The 23,523-nt window shown below is 42.4% G+C and overlaps 1 protein-coding gene across 1 annotated transcript in view; it reads right to left on the bottom strand.

Annotated features, from left to right (window-relative positions):
• The window catches only part of TSNARE1 (t-SNARE domain containing 1), a 469,611-nt gene that overhangs the window by 247,510 nt on the left and 198,578 nt on the right, over positions 1-23,523 (bottom strand). The window contains exons 6-7 of the mRNA XM_054167237.1: positions 3,830-3,920; positions 466-540 (exon numbers count right to left, since the gene is read on the bottom strand). Of these exons, the coding sequence (XP_054023212.1) occupies positions 466-540; positions 3,830-3,920 (166 nt within the window). The remainder of the gene's footprint in view (positions 1-465; positions 541-3,829; positions 3,921-23,523) is intronic.

Raw genomic sequence — 23,523 nt, 5'->3', positions numbered from 1 at the left:
AACTTGATCTTGGTGACAGGTCCAGCCCACAAGATGTGTTCAGCAATCTTCTGGCAAAGTGATATCACACAGCAGAACCATAACATGGGTTAACATTTAAACCAGCAAGGTTGCTCAAACATCTTCTCTAAGCAGAAGAGGTGAAAGGGGCACTTTGTGATCACTTCTCTTTCTGCCCTGACACACCAAAATAAAATGTCTAATCCATTGGTACCATTGATGGCCCTTCCAGAAGCACAGCTGACCCTTTTCCATTACTGCTGAATTATTCTGCAGCCATATGCATTTGCATGTTCCAAAGTGATAACACGCTGCTTGACTGGTAAAGTAAGAAAAGAGGGAGGAAACTACATGTGAGCGGCTCTGTGGAGATGGTCCATGCTCCTGGGAGCCGTGCTTGGTAACACTTAACACTTGTCCTCCAAAACTCACATGTGGAAAAGTGGAAGCAAGAGAGACCCTCACCTTCTGCACGGCTCCATATCTCTGGATGGCATCAGACAGCTGGTTCTTCAGCCTGTCCAGCTGAAGTCGCTCTTGCTGTTTTGAAAAAGCAAGGACCTGGTTAGCAGATATCTGGAGATAAATTGAGTAGTAGAGTCTGTGACAACAAGAAACAGTCCTGGTGGGAGACACCAGGTAAACAAAGAGGGCACAAATAGTATCCTAAAAATTCAATTTCACTGTGGTTGGCAGGATGCTATGTGGGTTTATTTTAGGAAGGCAGCACAGGATGCTTTGATCTTTCAGACCAAAGCAATTAAAAAAAAATGTCACCTTGGATATTCAAGACAGCACTCAAGTCATGACCACAGTGTGGCCTGCTAAGCTGCACACCTTCTGTGGCAGGGATATGTAGTGAGACATTTTGCTGTCCTGCTTATTGCATGAAGAGGGCCTCACTCCAACACCATTTCTTAAAGACTGTGAAACACAAGTAAATGAACGACTTACTGGCATCCAAACACCGAATGGTTGCAGCACAGTATCCTGCTTCTGTTTAATAAAATCCAGCCTTGGACTATCTGTTGGGGATGTCCTCAGAAAGACAACCCCAGCCTAGCCTGATGCAGCTATCCAACCTGCTGCAAAATTGATGCTCTATGATGGAGTCACCAAACCCAAACACTATCATGCAGCAGAACTCTCCTACTTTCTGCATCTCTGGTATGTTGGAGCTTACGTGCCCAGGTTTCACAGAAGGGAATGAACTGCAAGGAGTAGCAAACAAACCCACATCTACCCTAAAGCTACTAAGCAGAAATATTCACTTGACATCAATTTCAGCTGCTTCAGACAGCTGCCTAAGGATACAAACATAAATTTTATAATGGATGGGATAAAGGTCTTTAATTTTTAACGGTAATATTTTCATACACAGAATATCCCAGTCTTGCAGTTCTCCAGCCAAAGATTTAAAACCATTTTTAGAACAGAGCAAGCATCATTATTCCCACTCTGGAGATAAAGGTCTATAAACCTTATGTTTGTTACACATGCAAAGGAAGAGAAGATTGCCACCCTGGAGAGCTGATCTAATGGTCCAGCATTCATCCTACAAAACTCTGGATTCCTGATAGGCTTCTCTATTTAAGTCCTTTGAGCTTAGTTTGAAAGGAAGCCCTAATATAACCATGTGCTATTTTATATCAGTCTCCTGCCTTGTATCACAGTGCTTCATTTACATCAGTATTTTTGCTCCTGAAAAACTATTTATTTGCTCAGTTGGGCATCCTGACTCCAATAGCTCCAGCAGCACTTGGAGCTTCAGGGGACATCAGAGAAAGACCCACAGCAAACCGTGTTGGAGGTGGTGGAAGACAAGGAAGGAAGGAAAAATAAGCATTTGTTGTCTATGTGTGCATGCAAAAGAATACACAGAATAATGGATCAGAAAGGACTGACTATAAAGTCCTTAATTAATGGAAGGTTTTTCATGCTGTGAGAAATTTTATGTGAGGAAAGTTTGCAATGCTACCCAGCTCTCCAAGAGGGACTTACCAACCAGCAGTCAATGCCCACCAGAACTATTTAATCTATCTAAAGGATGAGGTATACAGGCTTTATATTAGAATTTGTAGGTTTCATTACTTAAATCGCACACTGTTAGAAAAGAAGAGTTAAAAACACAAAATCTGTTCAACTAATTGACGAGGGAGCAGGAAAAGTTATAATGTGGTATCTGTAGAGAGTGGCAAGTTCATTCCTCTTATTACTGTAACTGTTTGTTTGTCTAATTCCTTTGGTTCTTAAATATTCTCCCTCTAATGTTACATTTTTCCCCCATGACAGTAAAGCCTATTCCCCTGAGAGTCCTCTACAGTCACTAGGACACAGTCTACAGGACACTACACAGGCTTAAGGGGAAAATGACAGTCTCGTGTGGCATTATAATTACTTTAACATGGCCTTGCCTGATAATCCCTTTGGACCCAACTGATGTCACCAAACTGAGTCAGGGGATCAGCACCAAGAAAACCCCAACCCTCAAGATGCACATATCTCCAAGAAAGTATCTTCTGTTTCATCCAGATCTGATGTGATCATTCTCAGAGTATGCAAGAAAAAAGTAGTCCCTATGGTTCATCCATAATTAAAGCAGCATGTTAAAAAAGATTAAACTATTAAGGTTGATCTCTGCATAAGGTTGATGTCTATGCATGGAGACTAATCATTGCTGGGTTCTCTCCCCATCCTCTGGAGTAGACCATCATTCCTTCATTTTTTTTAAGGTGGGCTAAATTGCACATGGTCTTCCACATGGCCTGGAGTAGTGATTCAGCTCCTACATCCTTATCTCATATGCTTGTTGGCAAGTGACATAAATCCAGGCTGTAAAAACCACTTGGACAGAGACGAGTTCTGTGTTTAGGGCAGAGATTTTTTCTAGATGGAAGGACAGTAAGAACAGAGTTGAAGTAATATATGACTTTGGAAAATGGCAGGAAGTGAGTGAGGATAAAACACCAATTCAGGTAAGTCCCTGACCCAGAAACTTGCTGGAAGCAAGAACATAATGGGAAACTGCCAGGCAGAATCAAGTAGAAAAGACTTGTCCTTTTTCTCATGTCAGTAGCTGAATCACTCATTATGTGGACAAAACTTCTCCTCAACTCTCACACCAGTTGAAGTTTAACCTCCATGGTATGCTTCAGTTCTTCCCCATGATGTATACAAAACAGGCCAAGGCCAGCAGGAACCTATGAGGTATAAAGGCCTTTGTGGAAAGGCTAGAAAGATGAGAGTTGCTGCTCTGGGGACTAAGAGATGGGGATTACTCATACCCCTGAGACAATGATGTTCATATGAGGTGAACCTAATGACAACAGAAGAACATTCTGGCTGTACAACAGATGGGGTTGCTGTGGGGTAAACTGTAACTGAAAGTCCTGCACTGATCTGGCCACAGCCTCTAATTTACCAACCCCACTGCTTCCTTCACAGAAGAACAGAACAGTGAACGAATGTCATGTCCAGACATATTTGACTGCTTTGCCCTTTCCAGACACTTCCAAAGTCACATGCACCCAGTGCATCCAATGCATAATCAGTGCCAAACTCATATGAGTGAGACCTTGAGATAGTTGTGAGCTACTCCAGGCTTTATTGTCAAGTTCTTTATTTCCAGTTCTACACTATCCAGTTTTGGGAGAACTGGTTTCTGCAGCTGTTTTCCCATTGGTCATTTATAAATGGAAGCTCTGCTTATTATATCACAGGAAAGGAAGATAAAACAGCACTAAGGCACCCACTACCACTCCTTTATTCATTATTCCTCCCTCTCTAAGACCCAGCACATTCCCTCAACAACATCTTGAATGACACATACCCTGGATGAGCCTCTGACAACCTCAGACAGCTGCTTGATGGCTTTGGTGCTCGTCGTGATGGTTTTATTAGTCTCCTGCTGGGTTGCATGCCTACAGAAGAGAAGAGATGATGGGAATTGCAATTGAAATTAATTGCATAATGAGACACTTACAGAAATTTATCAAGCTGCAGAGCAATTGAGACAACACAACACACAGCACGTGGAGCCACAGTACAACTATGCAAGTCCAGAGTCCTGACCAGAAATGGCAGCCAGAAGGCTGTAGGAAATACCAGCAAGTAGCTGCCCAAAATGCTCTTCCTGTCACCTGCACAGACAACGGCCGTGGACTTGCAGAGACAATGGGGGAAGATAGGTGAAAGCAGGGGGTGGACAGGTAATGAGGCCACCACAGATGGCATTGCAACTACCATTGGCCAATGAAGGGTTATACAGCAAAAAACATAGGACTGGGGAGATGCCTGATGGCTTGGCCAGAAAATCTTGTACTCAGAAGAGAAATTTGAAGAGGCAGAAAATGTCCAGGACAAGTTCACTTACCATGATCACCTGCCTGCTAATGACTCAGTGTTTCCAGGAAAGCACTGTGAAAGTGAAGGTGCAGTGCTGTTTTATGAGCACTGAACAGGCAGGAAGGGAGCCAAACCAGTCCCTCTCCAGTCATGGCTGTCCCTATCCTTTTTACCCCAAATTTCAGTACCATTATTTTTGGCGGCTGATTTTGTTGTTCACAACCACACAAAATAGAAGGGAAGAAACATAAACGCTGCCCAAAGCCATTTGTTAGCTCAATCCAGTAGTTCTCATGCTTTACAAGGTCAATAGGATGTTTTCATCCTCTGATCTTCCCCAGGGAGCACTGCACATCTTTTTAATCAGAAACTGTTGCATTTCTGTAATGCTTTAGTCAAAAATTCTAGAAAGACTCAAGAAAAGCCTAGAGGCCTACATCGTTCTTCTTCCTTAGAGGATACATTTGAGCCATGGTTGTATTGAAAAGGCTCATTTGACATCGCTCTTCAGAATGGGCAGGATGTGGAATGAACGGAAGTTCTCTGATAAGAAAATGTTACAATGACTATTTCCCAGAATCACAGAATCACCAAGGTTGGAAGAGACTCAAAGATCATCAAGTCCAACCTGTCACCACTGACCTCATGACTAGACCATGGCACCAAGTGCCACATCCAGTCCCCTCTTGAACACCTTCAGGGATGGTGACTCCAACACCTCCCTGGGCAGCACATTCCAATGGCTAACAACCCTCTCTGTGAAGAACTTTCTCCTCACCTCAAACCTAAACTTCCCCTGGTGCAGCTTGAGACTGTGTCCTCTTGTTCTGGTGCTGGTTGCCTGGGAGAAGAGACCAACCCCCTCCTGGCTACAACCACCCTTCAGATAGCTGTAGAGAGCAATAAGGTCTCCCTTGAGCCTCCTCTTCTCCAGGCTAAACAATCCCAGCTCCCTCAGCCTCTCCTCACAGGGCTGTGCTCAAGGCCTCTCCCCAGCCTTGTTGCCCTTCTCTGGACACGTTCAAGAGTCTCAATGTCCTTCTTAAACTGAAGGGCCCAGAACCAGACACAGGACTCAAGGTGTGGCCTAATCAGTGCAGAGGACAGGGGCACAATGACTTCCCTGCTCCTGCTGGCCACACTATTCTTAATGCAGGCCAGGATGCCATTGACCCTCTTGGCCACCTGGGCACACTGCTGGCTCATGTTTAGGTGGCTGTCAATCAGCACCCCCAAGTCCCTCTCTGTTTGGGAGCTCTCCAGCCACTCCGACCCCAGCCTGTAGCACTGCATGGGGTTGCTGTGGTCAAAGTGCAGCACCCAGCACTTGGATGTGTTGAATGCCATTCCATTGGACTCTGCCCATCTGTCCAGTTGGTCGAGGTCCCTCTGCAGAGCCCTTCTGCCCTCTAACTGATCAACATCTGCTCCCAACTTGGTGTCATCTGCAAATTTTCTGATTATGACCTCTCTGTCCTGAAGACTCATGGCTTGTCCTGGCCTTTCATGTCCTTCCTGCCTCTCTGTTAGCACTGCTGGAAACCACCTCTTACGTCAACTCTCTCAGCACCTCCTTTGCAGAACAAGCCCACTCCTCAGTCTTTCACAAGCCCAACCTCCGCTACAAACAAGGACCTCTCAACAAGCACTCTACTGCCCACTGCTTCCATCTAGTCAGGGAAAATGGACATAAGCACCATGAAATGTTAAATTCATTCCCATAGCAAAGTTGGGCAGCTTTTTTACACGTAAGACCCACATACAGGGCACTCAGGTGGAAAAGCTGTCAAGGACAGCACCTACCAGTGGTACAAGTAAAAGCTTGGTGTACCACAAAGATAACACCTCTTAGGAGCAGAACAGTAAATTCAGATGTGTGTTAAGGGTTGAACAAGCACACAGAAGGCATGCACTCCTTTGGCACCAGACAGGGAAGAGAAACAATCTCATATGAAAACAGCACTCTATCCAATAGCTAGCTGTTCTCAGCTCTCCTTAGTTACATTAAGATACCATTTCTGTATTCATTCATCAAAATGTATTTCATTTCTTTATGATCCCAGGACCCATTACACCAGCTGACTAAATACATCACTTGCAATTTGAGATGGAAGAGGTCATATCTAGCACAGACAGGTATGCTACAGTGACACTGCAAGTAAAGGAGCTGGGATTTGAATCCTGTCACATCAGTTTGAGTACACAGTTACCCTGATCCCAAATCTTTTAATGAAGTAAATCTTACACCAAGTGCATGAATTCCATAAGCAACAGTTTAAAAACTGAGACTTTTGTGACTAATTCCTCTTAATACAATGTAAGACGCTAGAGACGAGGTCCAGACATTTTGCAGACCTCATTATCTACCCAAAGAATGAGTCAGGGATTTACATCCCAGCAACTCCCCATCCCCAAAACAAAATGGCTTGTTAGGCTCATGCATCTGATCCTTCCCAATCTCTAAAGTTAAATAAACTCTCCTTCATTTGCATTCCAATGTAAATTCTATGTTAGACATCTTATGTAATAAATCCACGCTGCACACACACTTTGCACTGAAACTTCTGCAAAAGAACAGGGAGCAGGAGTACAAACCACCCAAAAGTTGTGCCTTCTACCTCGTCATTCAAAATGCACTTTAATCAACATGCTGGTGCTTGATTTTGGCACTTCTCACTATGTTGTCAGCACAATTAACTTCTCATTCTTCAGCCTCAGACATACAGTGAGAAACCAGACAGGGATTATATTTAATTTACATTAAATGCAATTAAGATTTTCATTTAAAAAGAGGCCTTGAAGCTCCACTCCCTGCAGCATTTTATTTTAGTATGTAATAGTAACAAGGTATTCTGTTGTTGTTATTACTATTATTGTTATTATTTCTTTATGTCCCTCTTCCTATGCAAGTGTGGAAGTTAATTAAAGAGGTGTCTCTGATGAGCAAAATTTCCTTCTGAAACAGTCCTCCACACATTAGTAAGTTAAATATTCAGTCTGTGGAGATACCAAATACCTAAAATATAAACCTTGTAAAAGACTTTTACATCTACAGAGCTACTCTGAAAAGAAGAAATTTGCAGAAAAAGGGCATTTCTTAGGAAGAATAACATTTCTTGCTGTGTATTTCTGCATGGATAAAGATTGCAAAGAGAATGCACTAAGACAGGAGATGCCACACTGCTGCATAAGAGTTTGCAATAGTTGTGTCAAGGGTTAGGGCTCAGCTGGTCACTAGACCAATGATGGATGATCCCAAAGGGAAGAGAAAGGGAGTAAGGGAGAGAGATTGATGGAACCAGAGGTGGGCCACAAAATTCTTCAGAGGGATGGAACATCTCTCCTATGAAGAAAGGCAGAAAGAGGTGGAGTTGTTCATCCTGGAGAAGAGAAGGCTCTGGGGAGATCTTTTTCAGCCATTTAGTACTTAAATGAACCTTTAAGAAAAATGGGGACAATATTTTTAGCAGGGTCTGTTGTGACAGGACAAAGGATAATAGTTTTAAACCAAAAGAGGATATTTATAGTAGATGTAAGGAATCATTTTTCTACAATGAGGATGGTGAAACACTGGCCCAGGCTTCCCAGAAAGGTGGTAGAAGCCCTATCCCCGGACATGTTTGCTGTCAGGGTGGACAGGGCTCTGAGCAACCTGAACTAGTTGAAGATGTCCCTGCCCATGGCAGGGAGGTTCAAACTAAATAATCTTGAAAGGTCCCTTCCAGCCCAAACCATTCTATGATCTTACATCAGAGCTAAGGATGTCTCCAGGAACTAGCAAACATTTACCCACAAGACAGAAATTTATGCTGCATTAGGCTGCTGTAACTTACTGCCCATAGACAGCCTCACATCCCAACCTCTACAGCTGCTGGGTCTGCTTCTGCATGATGAACACAGTGAGCATCTCTCATCTATAAGTATTTATTGCAAATGTAAACAAAGTGGAAAGATGAGCAAAGAGGAAAGGTTGGTCAACTAAACCCTAAAGTATCTTTATAGAATTGTTACAATCACCAGAAGAAGAAAAGCTAAATCTACTTGTTCTCTGGCTGCAAACTTAAGCTCACAAATCTTCCCTCTGCCCCCTCCCTTTTTTTTTTTTCTTTAGGACTTGATTTTGTATGTTGAGGAATCATTTACAACAGGGCAAAATAAGAGCTCTAATTCTGATCTGTCAGCAAACCCCTTTGCATAGGTGTAAATCATCCAGGAGAGTAAAAGCCAGGAGAAAAACAGACTGCTACTTCCAAGTCTGAAGCCACACAGTATTCTATAATAAAAGCATCATAGATTTCCAATTTGCCTGCCACTTGAAAGTATTAGGAGATGTGGTGCTATTTTTCTTTAGGGATCTTAGAGGGTGGTCTGTGGTTGTGTGTGAAAAGAAGAGGAGGTATTTCAAATCCACCTGGCATGAGTACTGTGTCATCTCCTCTGCATGGTTAGCAGCTACACTGTTCAGCAGTTCTGGATTAAAACATGAATTGTAGTCAGAAAGTAGTCCTCATGAATTTAATCACAGAAATGCAAGCCTTAGCAAAAATTTCTGTAATACTTTCAAGATCTATCAGGCTTTTTTTTTTTTTTTTTTTATATATATATTTCATTGCCTCTTAAACCTATCTAATAAAGAATGAAGAAACAGATATCACCAAATAAGGAGAACTGTTGCACCCCTAAAGATTCTGGTCAGTTTCTGCAAGTAGCTAGTTACTTGCTGACTTGGTACCAGCAACGCAGGTTTGTCCTCAACCAAAATTATATCCAGGACAGTATATATGATCCCCTCTTAACCATGCATCACCTGCAGATTAAGTTCAATATTACCAGAGATTCCATCTGTCAATCATTACTTTCAGACAACACTCAAAACAGGACCCCATGGGAAGCAGCTTAACAATGTGACTGGCATTAGTCACCTCTCAAGTTATTTTTCCTTCTCCCATTCATACTATTACCAAAGTAAGTTTGAATTTTACAAGTTTCACTTTATTTCCTAATAAAAGAGCCCCCTGGATCCTTTGAAAATGCCTTGCTAGCAATGAACTATATTACACCTCCTTCTCCCTCATTATCCAGTAAGCCTCTTAACTTACCAAGAGACAGAAATTAATTTAATTCAACATCATTTCATTTTGATGAACCCTGGTGCCTACTGATCATGATAGTATTTTTTTTTCCTTCTGGTGCTGATAAACTGCTTATTATTTTTTTTAACTATTCTCACAACTTAGGTTCTACAGAAGGAGGCCATCTGGAGAAAATAAGACTCAGGAGAGACTTTATCACTTTCTACAACTACCTGAAAGGACACTGGAACAAGGTGGTGGTCAATTTCTTCTCTCAACTAACAAGCAATGGGACAAGAGGAAAACTGCCTCAAGTTGTACCAGGGGAAGTTTAGACTGGATATGAGGGGGGGAAAAAAATCTTCCCCAAAAGGGTTGTTAAGCCCTGAAACAGGCTGCCCAGTGAAGTAATGGAGTCATTGTCCTTGGAGGTATTTAAAAGACATGCAGAGGTGGAGGACTTAGCAGTGCTGGGTTAACGGTTGGACCTGACCTGAAAGGTCTTAAGAAACCTAAATCATTCTATGTTTCTATGATCCTGTGCACCACATTTCTGCAAAACACAAGCAGGTCCCTCCCCTTTCTGCCTGAGGACCTCAGCTGCCCTCCACAAGCTCTTAGTATTCACCAGCATTTCCAGTATTGGCCCAGTAAAGCTTTTAGCACCCTAAGGTAAATGGAATCAAACTGTGACTGCTCTGATTGCTTTCCCTGTGCTTTCTAATTCTGTCCTGCTTTTCTAATTTCTGCAGAAACAAGTGGACCATGGCTTAACAACTGTCACAGAAAGGTTACTGGGAAGTACCCCTGCAGCAATTCTCAGTGGTATAGCCAGAGGTGCCTGTAACAACACCAGAAAGCTATTAAGTAACATGAAACCTACGTACAGTTGTTACCACCCTTTCTTCCACTAATTGACTGCAACTTTCTCCTGAAGCTTGGATCAGCATCATCTTCTCAGGTTTTTCAGAAGCACAACACCCACCTAAGGCCCTGGGTTGCTGCATTTAGGACTCTCTATAAGGAGAGTAATGGAGCCAGTCAACTTGCAGGGAGAACCACACACTTTCTGAGTCCTGCATGTACTCCATAAACACAGAAAGCATTTTATATACCATAAGAGAGTGTCAGAGTATGTCACCCTTCCCTGAAATCTGCAGACATGGAATGCAGGGGAATGAGTTCAATATTGGATTTGTATCTATTTGTATCCATTTCATTTCATTGTTATTGTTGTCTTTAAAGCTATTTCAGAATAACAGAATCATAGAATGGTTTGGGTTGGAAGGGACCTCCACAGGTCATCTAGTCTAAACCCCTCTGCAGTAAGCAGGGGCATCTTCAGCTAGATCAGGCTGCCCAGAGTCCTGTCAAGCCTCACTTGGAATATCTGCAGGGATGGGCCTCAACAACCTACCTGGGCAGCCTGTTTCAGTATTCCACTACCCTCCTGGTAAAAACTTGTACCTAACATACAGTCTAAATCTGTTCTCTAATTTAAAACCATTGTCCCTCATCCTATCACCACAGGCCTTTGTGAACAGTCTCTCTCCATCCTTCTTGCAGACCCCGTTCAGGTACCAGACTGTATTTAGGTCTCCCCAGAGCCTTCTCCAGGCTGAGCAACCCCAGCTCCCTCAGCCTGTCTTCACAGCAGACAGTCGTTTTCTAACCCATCTCTTTCTCTCTTATTCCCTTTCTCTTTCGCTTTGGGAAGGGACAGGGGTTCATAAAGAGCGCATCATTTATCTAGTGGCCAGCCTAGCCCTACCCCTTGACAGGTTTTCCAACATTGCTGAGTGTTTGTTTTGTTTTTTTTTAAATATTAAGCCATACTACCATGCTGTCAGTGACACAGCAACACATCCCACACTGTACGCACCAGTCCTAACCCAGGGCTCAATCTGGATAGAGTTGATTGCTACACCAGTATGCAGGAATGTGTCATACACAACCCCCCATGTATGTAGGAAATACAGGGACAAATGGAGAGGAGATAAAACGCACTGCAGATTAATTTAGCCCGTTATCCTTCCCACAGTTGCTCTCTTGCTTTAGCATTTAACATGAGTTTAGTATGGGGTATGGCACTGTGAAAAGTAAAATAAAGGGCACTTTACTGAAGTGAATAAGTGATTGATTGCTTTTGCTCTCATTGAGAAACTGTGCTGAAACCCTCATTAATAAAGAAGCCAGTGCTTTCTACTTTGGAGTACAGAAAGTTTTGGTGACCAGAAATGTATATTTTGAGGCTCTATAATGATTTTAAAAGTTGCTTTTGCTGTTTCATGTGTTTTCCTGCCACCCACCTTTTGGGTGGCACAAACAACCAGAGCAAACAGCTGCAAAAAGTAAATAAATCACACAAATTTCTGAGACCAAGGCATTTTCACCCCCCAAAATATATTTCATTAAAAAAAAAGATAAGAAAAGAAAAAAGTAAAGGAAAAAGCAAGCCAACTTTGCTTAAAGTCAGGCAATTTTAATTGAAAAATGAATCCATTTCACTCAAACAACTGTGAGATGTTTTGTTATTTTGTGAAATGAGCAAGAAATCAAAGGCAAGCAAACAGCTGGAGACACTTCGCAGTTTGCTGTTGTTATTTGTGTATTTCTAGTTAGGGGTGTTACAGCACAAATGTTCCTATGTGCATACTTAAATTAAGCGATGTGCCTAAACCCAGTTCCTCAATCAGGATTTAAGTGAGGAAGAAAAGGCATTAGCAGCAATTGTGCCATGGAAACTGGCAATGTGTAGCAAACAGGCTATCCTAGAAACCTATGAAAAATGTCCACCCTTGGACTAGCAAGAAATCTAAAGAGAAAGGCAAGGACCAGCCAATCCTTTTGCAGTCTAAAGTGTAAAAACAAGTGGTTTATCACCTCCAAGAAGCCCAGCTTTAAGAATCAACAGACAAATATCCAAGAAGCACTGAAGCAGGACACAAACGTGAAAGCTCCAGAATCACAGAAACATTCAGGTTGGAAAATACCCTTGGAATCACCAAGTCCATCCCATAACCCTACTCTAGAAGGTTCACCCCTAAACCATATCCCCAAGCACTGCATCCAAATGACCTGTAAACACATCCAGGGTTGGTGACCCAACCACCTCCCTGGGCAGTCCATTCCAGTGCCTGACCACTCTTTCTGAGATTTTTTTTTTCCTAATGTCCAGTCTAAACCTACCCAGTCACAGCTTGAGGCCATTCCCTCTTGTTCTATCATTAATTACCTGTGAGAAGAGACCAGCATCCATCTCTCCAAAATATCCTTTCAGGTAGCTGTAGAGAGCAATGAGGTCTCCCCTCAGCCTCCTCTTTTCCAAACTGAACAGCCCCAGCTCCTTCAGTGGCTCTTCATAAGATTTATTCTCCAGGCCCTTCACCAGCTTCATTGCACTCTCTTCGGTACCTCAACATCTCTCTTGTGTTGAGGTGCCCAAAACTGAACACCTGGGCATACTGCTCATATTCAGCTCCTTGTCGATTAGAAACCCCAGGTCCCTGTCTGCTAGACAGCTTTCCAGCCACACTTCCCCAGCCTGTAGCATAGCTTGGGGTTGTTATGACCCAAGTGCAGGACCCTGGCATTTGGCAGTGTTGAAACTGTGTTCAACCACTGCCAAAAACAAGTGCTATGGGCTTCAGAAGGAAGCAAGTCAGCAAAACTGTAACTTCTGATGAAGTTACAGTGCTCCCCACTCCAACCCATCCCATGTGACAACTGAAATCACAGAATGGTGGGGGGTGGAAGGGACCTCTGGAGATCAACTAGTGCAATCCCCTTGCTAAAGAAGCTTCACCCAGAGCAGGTTGCACAGAAACAGGTCCATACGTGTTTTGAAATTCTCCAAAGAAGGAGACTCCACAACCTCTGTGACCAGATGATTCTATAAAAGTCAAGGTTGGTAACAGTGCTGTCACGTTCTGAACACATTCTTTTGAGACACTTATGCCAAAATCATTTTTTCCTCTTATTTTTTCCTTTTTTTTTTTTTTTTTTTTTTAAGCAACAGAAAGGACAAAAGTAAAAAATGAAGATAATATGCAGCAGAAAGCAGCTTTAAAATATGTTTGCCTGAGACAAGTTTGTTGTGGTTTTTTTTCTTGTGGCTTTATTTGTTTTAATATTGCACTTCATTCTCAACAAGCATGGAGATGACTAAAAGGGATTGTGCTGGGAAGAAAAATGGATCTCAGCAGCCCACGTACCACCTATTGCTCTACCCCATATACTTCATATGCCTCTTTAGATCTGACATCTCTGCAACTTTCTGAACATAAGGGCAAGCTGTGAAGTGCAAGGGAAAGTAATATATTTATCCTGCCCAGAGTGCAATACAGAGTTCTTGATCCCTAAATACTTTTCCTTCTATCTCCTCCATTGTCTTTTCCATTCAACTTAAATCTCACTCTGCCTTGCGCCACCTTTCTAGCTGCACATTCATGTAGCAGGCAGAGAAACATCTCTGTCTCTTTTTAGGAATGATTAAGCTTCTAAAAAAAGAGACAGTCTTAAAAGAAATTCTACTGGTGAGGCTTCTCTGCTCACCAGATTCATATTTCATCAATTTAAAGAGCCTTCAGACTCTCGAGTGACAATAATGTGTAATTCCCAATGTACCACAAGTTACTCCTCCCCACCACCCTCCAGCTGACATCAGATCATAAAGCAGCCTAGCAGTTAGATTACCAAAACACAAGGCACTTTATTGGCCAATAAAACACCCACAAGAGCGGCCATGTGAATGAAGACCCCATTTTGTGGGGCAATAAATTTTGCACTAGCACCCAAAAGGCATTGCTGGTAGAGGAATTGTGCAAATCACCATCCACGGTCCATGACAAAGCCTCTTAGGTCGTGGCCAGAAGGACATCTACCTCCAGAGAGAGAGCAACAATTACAATGCACTACTGGTGGTCCAAAAAATTAAACTTTAAGGAGATACTTCCCCAGGAAGAATGGGACACAGATATATAATAGGAGGATAAACAAACAGAATAAAAGATCAGAAGAATTTCATTAGAAATCAACAGGCTCCAAGGTTTGCTTCAGGTAAGACAAGATTATTTTTTTTCTGCTGGCAGAAGGCAGTGGACCAAGAATATAATGAACTCAGATATAGCAACTCTGTTTACAGTAAGGGACAATGGAAATATCCAATTCTTCCAATCCATTCAAATGTGAAAACTTTTAAGTTCTGTTATCACAAGCCTCTGCCATTGATAGCAAATTTGTTGTCTAGAGTGCAAATGGATTCAGCTTAAGAACTGCTGTTAAGAGTCCAATGCAGGTACTTGAAAGAAGAAAATTACCTGATGAAAGATCAATAACACTTCTCCCCCTGAATTGCAGCTTATGTGCAGAATAAAATATTCCAGGGACTGATTCTGTGTCACCTCACTTCCACACAAGCTATTGCAAATGTAACTAAATTATGTATTTACGATCAGGCTGTGAAAATCACCTTGCATTCGCACAGGTGGAGACACAAAGGCAAACAGAAAAAGTCACACTCGGTGCACCGTAAGAGCAGACAAATCAGCCCAAACCTTCCTTTGCAGTTTTAGTGCTTAAAAACAGCCCTTCATATGACATGGTTAAGTACTCTGGGTTTATACTGTAGCTACCAAAGGGTTGTGCACATGGATCCAGCTGACAAGCTGCTGAATGAATACAGCAGCAATATCCACTAAAGCCCTGATGCACCACAGGAGAGGTGCCTACAGAAGCAGGGGAGTGACCTCTCCTTTGAAAATAAAGGGATCTTTCATCAAAACAAGGTCAGACTGAAAAGCAAGAAGGTAAGGGGAGAGATTCTAAATATTTTTTTTTTCTCTTTCCTAAATAGAGATAAGAGTTTGTTCAACTGACTTCTGGAGTTCAATGAATCATGGAATCACAGAATCAGAGAATGGTAGGCTTTGGAAGGGACCTCTGGATATCATCCAGTCCAACCCTACTGATAACCTAATTGCTTTGGTCCAAATGCAATTTCCAGCCTTGGAGAGTTGTCTCTGGTCGGTCAATAGAGTTTATCAAGATGTTTGGAAAGTTCCAAAGCAATCATGCAATTTAAATAATAGTAAAGAAACCAAACAAACAAACCAAAATTAAAAATCATTGCTTCCTGATTACCTTCTTTCCCATATTAATGACAAAACAAACAGAAAAAAACCCTAAAACAACAACAAATTAAGTCCTTGCTACATGGAACAGCAAAGAGAACTGGGTACTTTCAGCTGCACTTGCCAGACACAAATATTCTGCCCATCCATTGCCCAGCCCAGCCCAACATGAGCAGGTTATTTTGTGGTTGTAGGCTCCTCTAAGCAACTGCACCAGACCAAGTGCTTATGTTCTGTTAGAGCAAATGCATTGCCAGAGATGAATCTTTTTGCTCACTTTACAGTCCTGCACCAAAGGTAGATGCCTATGGTGTGGTCACAGTATCACAGCATGGTAGGGGTTGAAAGGGATCTCAGGAGATCAAGTTCAAGCCTCCTGTCAATGCAGGTTCACCTAAAGAAGGTCACACAGGAATATGAACATGTCCAGGTGGGTTTTGAATGTCTCCAGAAATTGAGACTCTACCACCTCTCAGGAAAGACTCTTCCAGTGTTCTTTCTCTCCTCATGTTTAGATGGAACATCATACGTTCAGATTTGTGCCTATTACCCCTTGTTCTGTCACTGGGTGACACTGAAAAAAGATGAGGCCCATCAAGAATGGTCCTGAACACAGTTGCAGCCATTCACAAACCAGCATGTTACTGTGACTCTACTGTCACAAGCTATCTCAATTTCAGTTCAGCAAGATTTTGACAAACTTCACACCCTCTGTGAGATATAATTTTCTGCTGTGGAGGTGCTTCATAATCTGTGCTCCTACTTGTCACCCAGATGGATCCTTATCACCTGCTTCTCACCCATCTGCAGACATGGTGTTTTTAGTGAGGTAGGGGTTGGTCTCTTTTCCCAAGTACCTAGCGAGAGGACAAGAGGATAAGGCCTCAAGTTGCACCAGGGGAAATTTATGTTGGATGTTGGGAAAAATCCTTTACTGAAAGAGTGGTCAGGCATTGGAATAGGCTGCCTAGGTCAGAGGTGGAGTCATCATCCCTGGAGGTGGTCAAAACACGTGAAGACACGGCACTTCAAGAGACGGTTTAGTGTGGTCATGGTAGTGCTGGGTTGACAGTTGCACTTGATGATCTTGGAGCTCTTTTTCAACCTTAATGATTCTACAATTCTATGTCTTCTTTTCTCCCCAGTAATGAGGACATCTTTTTCCCATGGCTGTTGAAGAGAGCACTTAGCCAACAGCACAAAGGAGCCTCATGCAACCAGTGTCATTTCAGTATGATGGTTGGATTTGCCTGTCTGACACAACATCTGTGTCATACTGGTGGGATCTCATTTTTAGTTCTAAACCACATTATCTAACAAAAAAGACTTGAAGAAAGGGCCTCTTTTACTATCTCTCAAAGGAGATAAGAGTTTTCTATCACTGAAGGATCTTACCTGCCCTTAAAACTTCCGTGAAAGGAACTTGCTGAATCAGAGGTATTCATTTGATTAGTCCATATCAATCTCTTATATTAATGCATTAAATTAATGCCACTTTGGAACTGTGCTTTGTTTTTATTATTTTGGAGGTCAAAAGATGTCAGAGATAACTACAAGGAAAGGTCTTTGGGACCGTCTCCCTGAGAACAGAAAATAAAACCAGCAATCCACAACAGCAGCTTTTTGAGCAAGGTTACGAAATCAACTTGTCAAAGTCTGGATTTGTAGCAGGGAATGTGATGGGGAAGGAGATTTCAATCTCAACTTCTGAACCAATCATTATGTCACTTTAGGGACTTTTTCTTTAGTGTAGAGAAAAATACTGGAGAAATATTCCTCTTCCCTTCTGCCTCCCCTCCCTGGACTGCTGACTTTTTAATGCTCCCAGTGTTGGTGTGGTAACTTTCCAAATGGAAAGTGGTTGAAAAAGAGTCAAGTGAAATTACTTGAACAGAAAAAAAAGATCAATTAATCTACCAGTCAAATCTCCTACTCTTACTCTCATGGACCAAAATAGAATCAATCTCTAAAACAGACAATACAGCAATTTATCAACTCCCCTTTCAATATCAATGACAGCATGTCTTCAATTCCCCTTGGCTCACAATTCCAGCTATGTCACCTGGCACAGCAGGCTGGGACTCGTGCAAAATTTCATCTCTTCAGCTACACTGACCTTTCCCCACCATTAGGCTTCAGTCCAAGCTATAAGAGTCCCTACCTTTATGTCACTGGGAATTAGCCATCAAGAAACAGAGATGTGGTGCTAAGGGATACCCATCATTTTATTACTAAATTGCAGTGAAATACCATATTATGTTTCCTGTGTCCCACTGACAGCTTGGATACTCATTCATGTGAAAACTTACAGTTTTAACTTAAAGTGCACTAAGAAGACTGTGGCCAATAGGTTGAGAGAGGTTCTCTTCCTTATCTATTCTGCCTTGGTGAGGCCACACCTGGAGTCCCATGTCCAGTTCTGGGCTCCTCTGTTCAGGACACACAGGTCTCTTGGAGAGTCCAACAGAAGGCTACAAAGATAATGAGGGAACTGAAGCATCTCTCTGAGAGGGAAAGGCTGAGAGACCTGGGACTGCTTAGCCTGGAGATGTGCTGACTGAGAGGGGATCTTCTTAATGCTCAGCAAGAGCTAAAGGGCAGTGGTCAACAGGATGAGGCCATTATCTTTCCAGGGTTACCCAGCGACAGGACAAGGAACAATGGGCACAAACTTGAACACAGGAATTTCCAGCTAAACATGAGGAAAAACTTCCTTCCTTTGAGTGTATCAGAGCCCTGGACCAGACTTTCCAGAGAGGTTGTGCAGTTTCCTTCTCTAGAAACTTTCAAAACCCTCCTTGACACAATTCTGGGCCACCTGCTCTTTGTGACCCTGCTTTTTAGCAGGCTGGGTGGACATCCCTTCCAACCCCAAACAACTCCTTTACTATTCCCCAACCACCCTGGTGCTGTCCAGCACAGTAAATTAGAGATGACAGAAGTGTACCAGAGTTTAGTAAACATTCTTGGCTAAGGAGAGCCCAACAGCTCTGTAACAGCTGTCAGGGACTCTTGAGAAAATCTGTTTGCAGATGGGATGGCTGGGGGAAACTCAAGGTATTCCAGTTCACTGCTAAAAACACAGAGCATCTTAGTGTCCCTCTGAAGCCACACAGATGTTTTGCAATAATAATAAAAAAGTAATAAAACTGTGGGTTCAGGAGAAGGCACTGACCATAACAAAACCTCTTTCACAGGTGTTGGGTTTTTTCATGTTCCCTATTCTGCAAGATCAATTTCTTGTGTTAAAAAAAAATAACTACTCCTTACCTGCAGCACAAGATGAAATTTAACACTGTGACTTCACTAGCTGATAAAAGTATTCCTTGACTGGAAGAGCAAAGAGATCTTTAAAAAGCATAAGGAAATAACCTTCAAAATGAGATGGTTTTGTTCCCTGCATTTTCTGCCAGGCTCTCCTCTAGACAAAGATCAAAAAACTCACGTCTCCCAAACCTGCTACCTTCCAGCCATGCATCCAACTGCTTCACATCGGAGACACTTTTTAACATTTGTTTGTACTCTGTTGCATAACTGACTCCAAGACAAGCTTTTCTCCACAGTGGTATCACTGGCCAGGTGCACGCTGCTCCCAGAGAGACCAAGACATTTGTTTTCCCTTCTAAAATGCATTAATGAGCCATGCTGCTTCTTTTGGGCTTCTTCTCTGCCTCCATTTCCCATTCTGTTCTACAAAGAATTAACTTCTGCTTCTTCTATTTATTTTTTACCTTGTCTACTGGGATTGGAGGTTCTTTGGAGCATCACCCAGCACAGCAAAGTAATATTCTCATTTGGGATCTCACTGCAATACAAATACTAGCAAACAATATTGAAATCTCATTTCAGGACTAAGATGTAATTGGGTCTGAACTTACCTCCGGTCCTACACTGACGTAATTCCATTAGCTTTAATGGAATTACTCTTGATTTGCACGGGTGTCTTGAATTGAGCTTATGCTTTTCAAGATTTATATATTTTGTTTTCCTACCATTAAAACAAGAAGCCAGCCAAAGTAATTTCCAAGTAATTTTTTCCCCCCAATAAATTCAAGTATTATTTTAGTGTATCTCTGTGACCTCCACTTGCTCTTGTACATCAGCCATCTAATTATTCACGGTTCCTGCAGGACTTTGCATTCCATTATCTTCTATTTATAATCCAAGATGTCTGAGAACAAAAGGGGACAGGGTTCTCCAGGATATGGCTTTCTGGCTTTGTTACAATTTTTCTTTCTCTTTTCCAGGTGCTCTCTCCTTTAACCTCTTGAAATTTGTGTTCTATCTTTTAATTATCGCTTTTCACGACTCACCCTACAGCTATTGAAAGGAAGATTCAAAAAGGCACCACAGAAAATCTGTGGGTTTACAGAAACAGAATAAAAACAGTTTGGTTCAGTCCAGGTGGGAAACCATAACTGGTGGATGATCAGACAGCAAGAGATGGGAGATGGGCTTCCAGTTCAGCCCACTAGTGCAAACCATTATCCACGCCTACACTGTAAATATAGAATAGGATAGGATAGGATAGGATAGGATAGGATAGGATAGGATAGGATGGGATGGGATGGGATGGGATGGGATGGGATGGGATGGGATGGGATGGAGTGGGATGAGATGGGATGGGATGGGATGGGATGGAGTGGAATGGAATGGAATGGAATGGAATGGAATGGAATGGAATGGAATGGAATAGAATGGAAATAACCAGGTTGGAAAAGGCATAGATTATTTAAATTTTGGAAATAAAGTGGTGAATTAATTTAGTAAATTAAAAAGAAAGGTGAAGGATAAAATAAAGGACTGACCATGCCTGGATGTAGTCACCAAACAGGAATAATCTAGTCAAATACAGGCAACTATATGCCATGGAAGTGTCTGTTTCTTTTGATTGACTACAAGCATTTCTGAGTGACTAGCTCAGAGAAAACACCTCTGCTGAAATGTGCGAATCCCTCCCAGTGGGAGAGGAGACCTGGTTACCTCCAGCATCTGCACATCTTTGCAGGGTTGGAGCATTTCCTTCTGTCGGAAAAAGAAGTTCAAAAACCTTTCAGACACCTGCTCAACTTCTCTTTCATTTCACAAGTGGTCAAATATAGCCTCAGTGGATAGTTTCCCTGGTTAAGCACACTCAAGACTACTTTTAATTGCATTAGTTAATTCTATTTTTTTTCTGTTGTCAACTTCCTATCATCTCTTCTCATCTCTCCTCTACATGCTAGATTTAAGAGCTCTTTAGATGCTGCTACTTTTCCCCCTTGAAGGTGCTTATACTCGGTGATGCAAGTCACTTCTCAGCCTCATTTCTGATCAAGACTGTGCTACAAGACTCACTGAGAAACACCTTTTTTATCCCCCAAGTTCTCAATTATTTCTTCTATTTTTTTTTTTCCTCATGTCCTTTTTTACAGCTTTACCATGATTGTGAACACTGAAAAAAAAAAATAATCCACAGTTCCCTAATTTACTAATTGCACAGATAACTCTGCAGGTTGAACATGAAGATAAATATCTTCACAGAACGGATTTTGTATCAAGCGCTGGAACAGACAGCCCAGGGAGGTGGTAAAGTCACCTTCTCCGGAGGTATTTAAAAGACCCATGGATATGATGCATAGGGACATGGTTTAGTGGTAGTAGCTTAGCAATAGTGGTGAGATTGTAAGCTTGAGGTGTTTGGGCTTGATTATTTCTCCTCTAAACTCCCTAGATAAGTGTTCACAGACCTGTGAATCCCTGAGAACTCCTTCCACATTACTTGACCCACATATGGTCACTGCTCTTCACCATCATCCCTGTTTGATAAACATGGCTCAGATTGCTTTTTCTGAGGAATGACTTTGTGTTTGGCTAGACACAAACATGCTGCTGGGGACAACACGAAGCTTAGGAGGAGTGGATGAAGGAACTGGGTTGATCAGCCTGAAGAAAAGCTCAGGGAAGACCTTCTTGCTCTCTACAGCTCCCATTGAGGGAAAGATGTGATATTACAAGAGGAAGAGAATCAAGCTGGGATTGCTTAGCCTGGAGAAGAGGAGGCTCAGGGGAGACCTTATTGCTGTCTACAACTACCTGAAGGGAAGCTGTAGCCAGGTGGGGGTTGGTCTCTTCTCCCAGGCAACCAGCACCAGAACAAGAGGACACAGTCTCAAGCTGTGCCAGGGAAGGTTTAGGATGGCTGTTAGGAATAAGTTCTTCATATAAAGAGTGATTGCCCATTGGAATGGGCTGCCCAGGGAGGTGGTGGGGTCACCATCACTGGAGGAGTTTAGGAAGAGACTGGATGGGGTGCTTGGTGCCATGGTTTAGTTGATTAGATAGTGTTGGATGACAGGTTGGACTCGATGATCTCAAAGGTCTCTTCCAACCTCTTCCAATTCTGTTCTATTCTATTCTATTCTATTCTATTCTATTCTAATACTGGAAAAGACCTCCAAGATCATCAAGTCTGACTGGCAACCCAACACCACTGTGCCCACTAAACCAAATGGGGGGAAGCCCTCTGCTGGCATGCTTCAGCACACATGAGCAGTCACATTTCTGGACTCCTCTTGGAAAGAAAAAAAACAACAACTCAGTTCCACCTGGATTTAAAAAAACAAACAACAAAACACACAAAAAACCAACCCAAAAACTTTCATGAATTTCAGCCCTGAACAATATAATTACTTACCAATTACTTAATTATAATTATGAACTTAAGAATGAATGGCATGGAATTCAACAAGGAGATAATTCTTACTGAATGGGAGAGGAATACACCAGGACACTAGGCTTGTTGTACAGGCTATGCTAGAGTACTGACACCTTAAGCACCACGAAGACCAAATGCTCTTACAGCCCCTAAATGATTCTTCCCAGGTGTGTAAGGCAGCTGAACATCCTCCACAAGCACTCAGCTTCACAGAAATCATCTTGTGCCTCCAACAATGTCAGGGAGTTGACACCTTGGTTGCATGCTTTTACCTGCAGCAGGCAGAGAGGAATATACTCCTCTACAAGGAGAGGTTGAGACCTAGGGCTGTTTAGCCTGGAGAGGAGAAGACTGAGAGGGCATCTTTTCAGTGCATATAAATATCTAAAGGGCAGAGGTCATGTGGATGGGATGTGGGCTCTTCTCAGTGGGCAGTAAGTACAAACCAGAACACAGGAGCTTTCACTCAAACTTAAGGAGAAAGCTATTTCCTTTGAGGGTGCCAGAGCACTGGACCAGGCTGCCCAGAGAGGTTGTAGAGTCTCTGTCTCTGGAGACTTTCAAAACCTACATTCCTGTGTAACCTGCTGTAGATGAACCTTCATTAGAAGACTTGTTGGACTAGATGATCTCCAGAAATCTCTCTCAACCCCTACCGTTTTATGATTCTATGATATGGTACTTTGACCCCTCCACACACAAGTATCATTCCTGGTACTAATGAGATTAGTGGAAGTGTCTGCTATCAGCAGTGACATGAGAAAAGAACAAATCTCGCTGCATACAACATAGTTAAAAAGCACTATGACTATGGACCATCAGCCCAACCCACAGATACAGCTTAATTAACAGAATATGAGAGTCTTAATTAGTGTCACTCAAAACCTTAGGTATTAAAATCCACTTGCAGAAGGAAGAGAAAGGGAAATTCTTCATTCCATGTTTCTTGCTAGATGTTTCCAAGCCCAGCTTCCCACTACCTGAGAGCATCAATCCTTGCCAAATTTGCTATGCTGCCTCACCAACCTCAGCCTAAACTGGTGTGACCTGCTAAAAATCCCTTCAATGTGCATGTTTCCCTGGATTTTTCAAAGATGGGGAGAGGTTTTCCCTATTCTGCCTACTGAAAAGATACTGGTATGCTGCTGATGCAATCCTGTTTCTTCAGAAAGATCATACACAAAGAACAACTGTTCCTCAAGTGCAATCATAAGAGAACAAAAGCCCTCCCACCAATAAAACAGCCACTGGTGTCTGTTCAGCTGCCTCCCTGGTGAGC

The sequence above is a fragment of the Dryobates pubescens genome, chromosome 14, assembly GCF_014839835.1.
Source record: "Dryobates pubescens isolate bDryPub1 chromosome 14, bDryPub1.pri, whole genome shotgun sequence".
NCBI lineage: Eukaryota > Metazoa > Chordata > Aves > Piciformes > Picidae > Dryobates > Dryobates pubescens.
The sequence above is the reverse complement of the archived record's forward strand: the minus strand, read 5'-3'. Positions and strand labels throughout refer to the sequence as shown.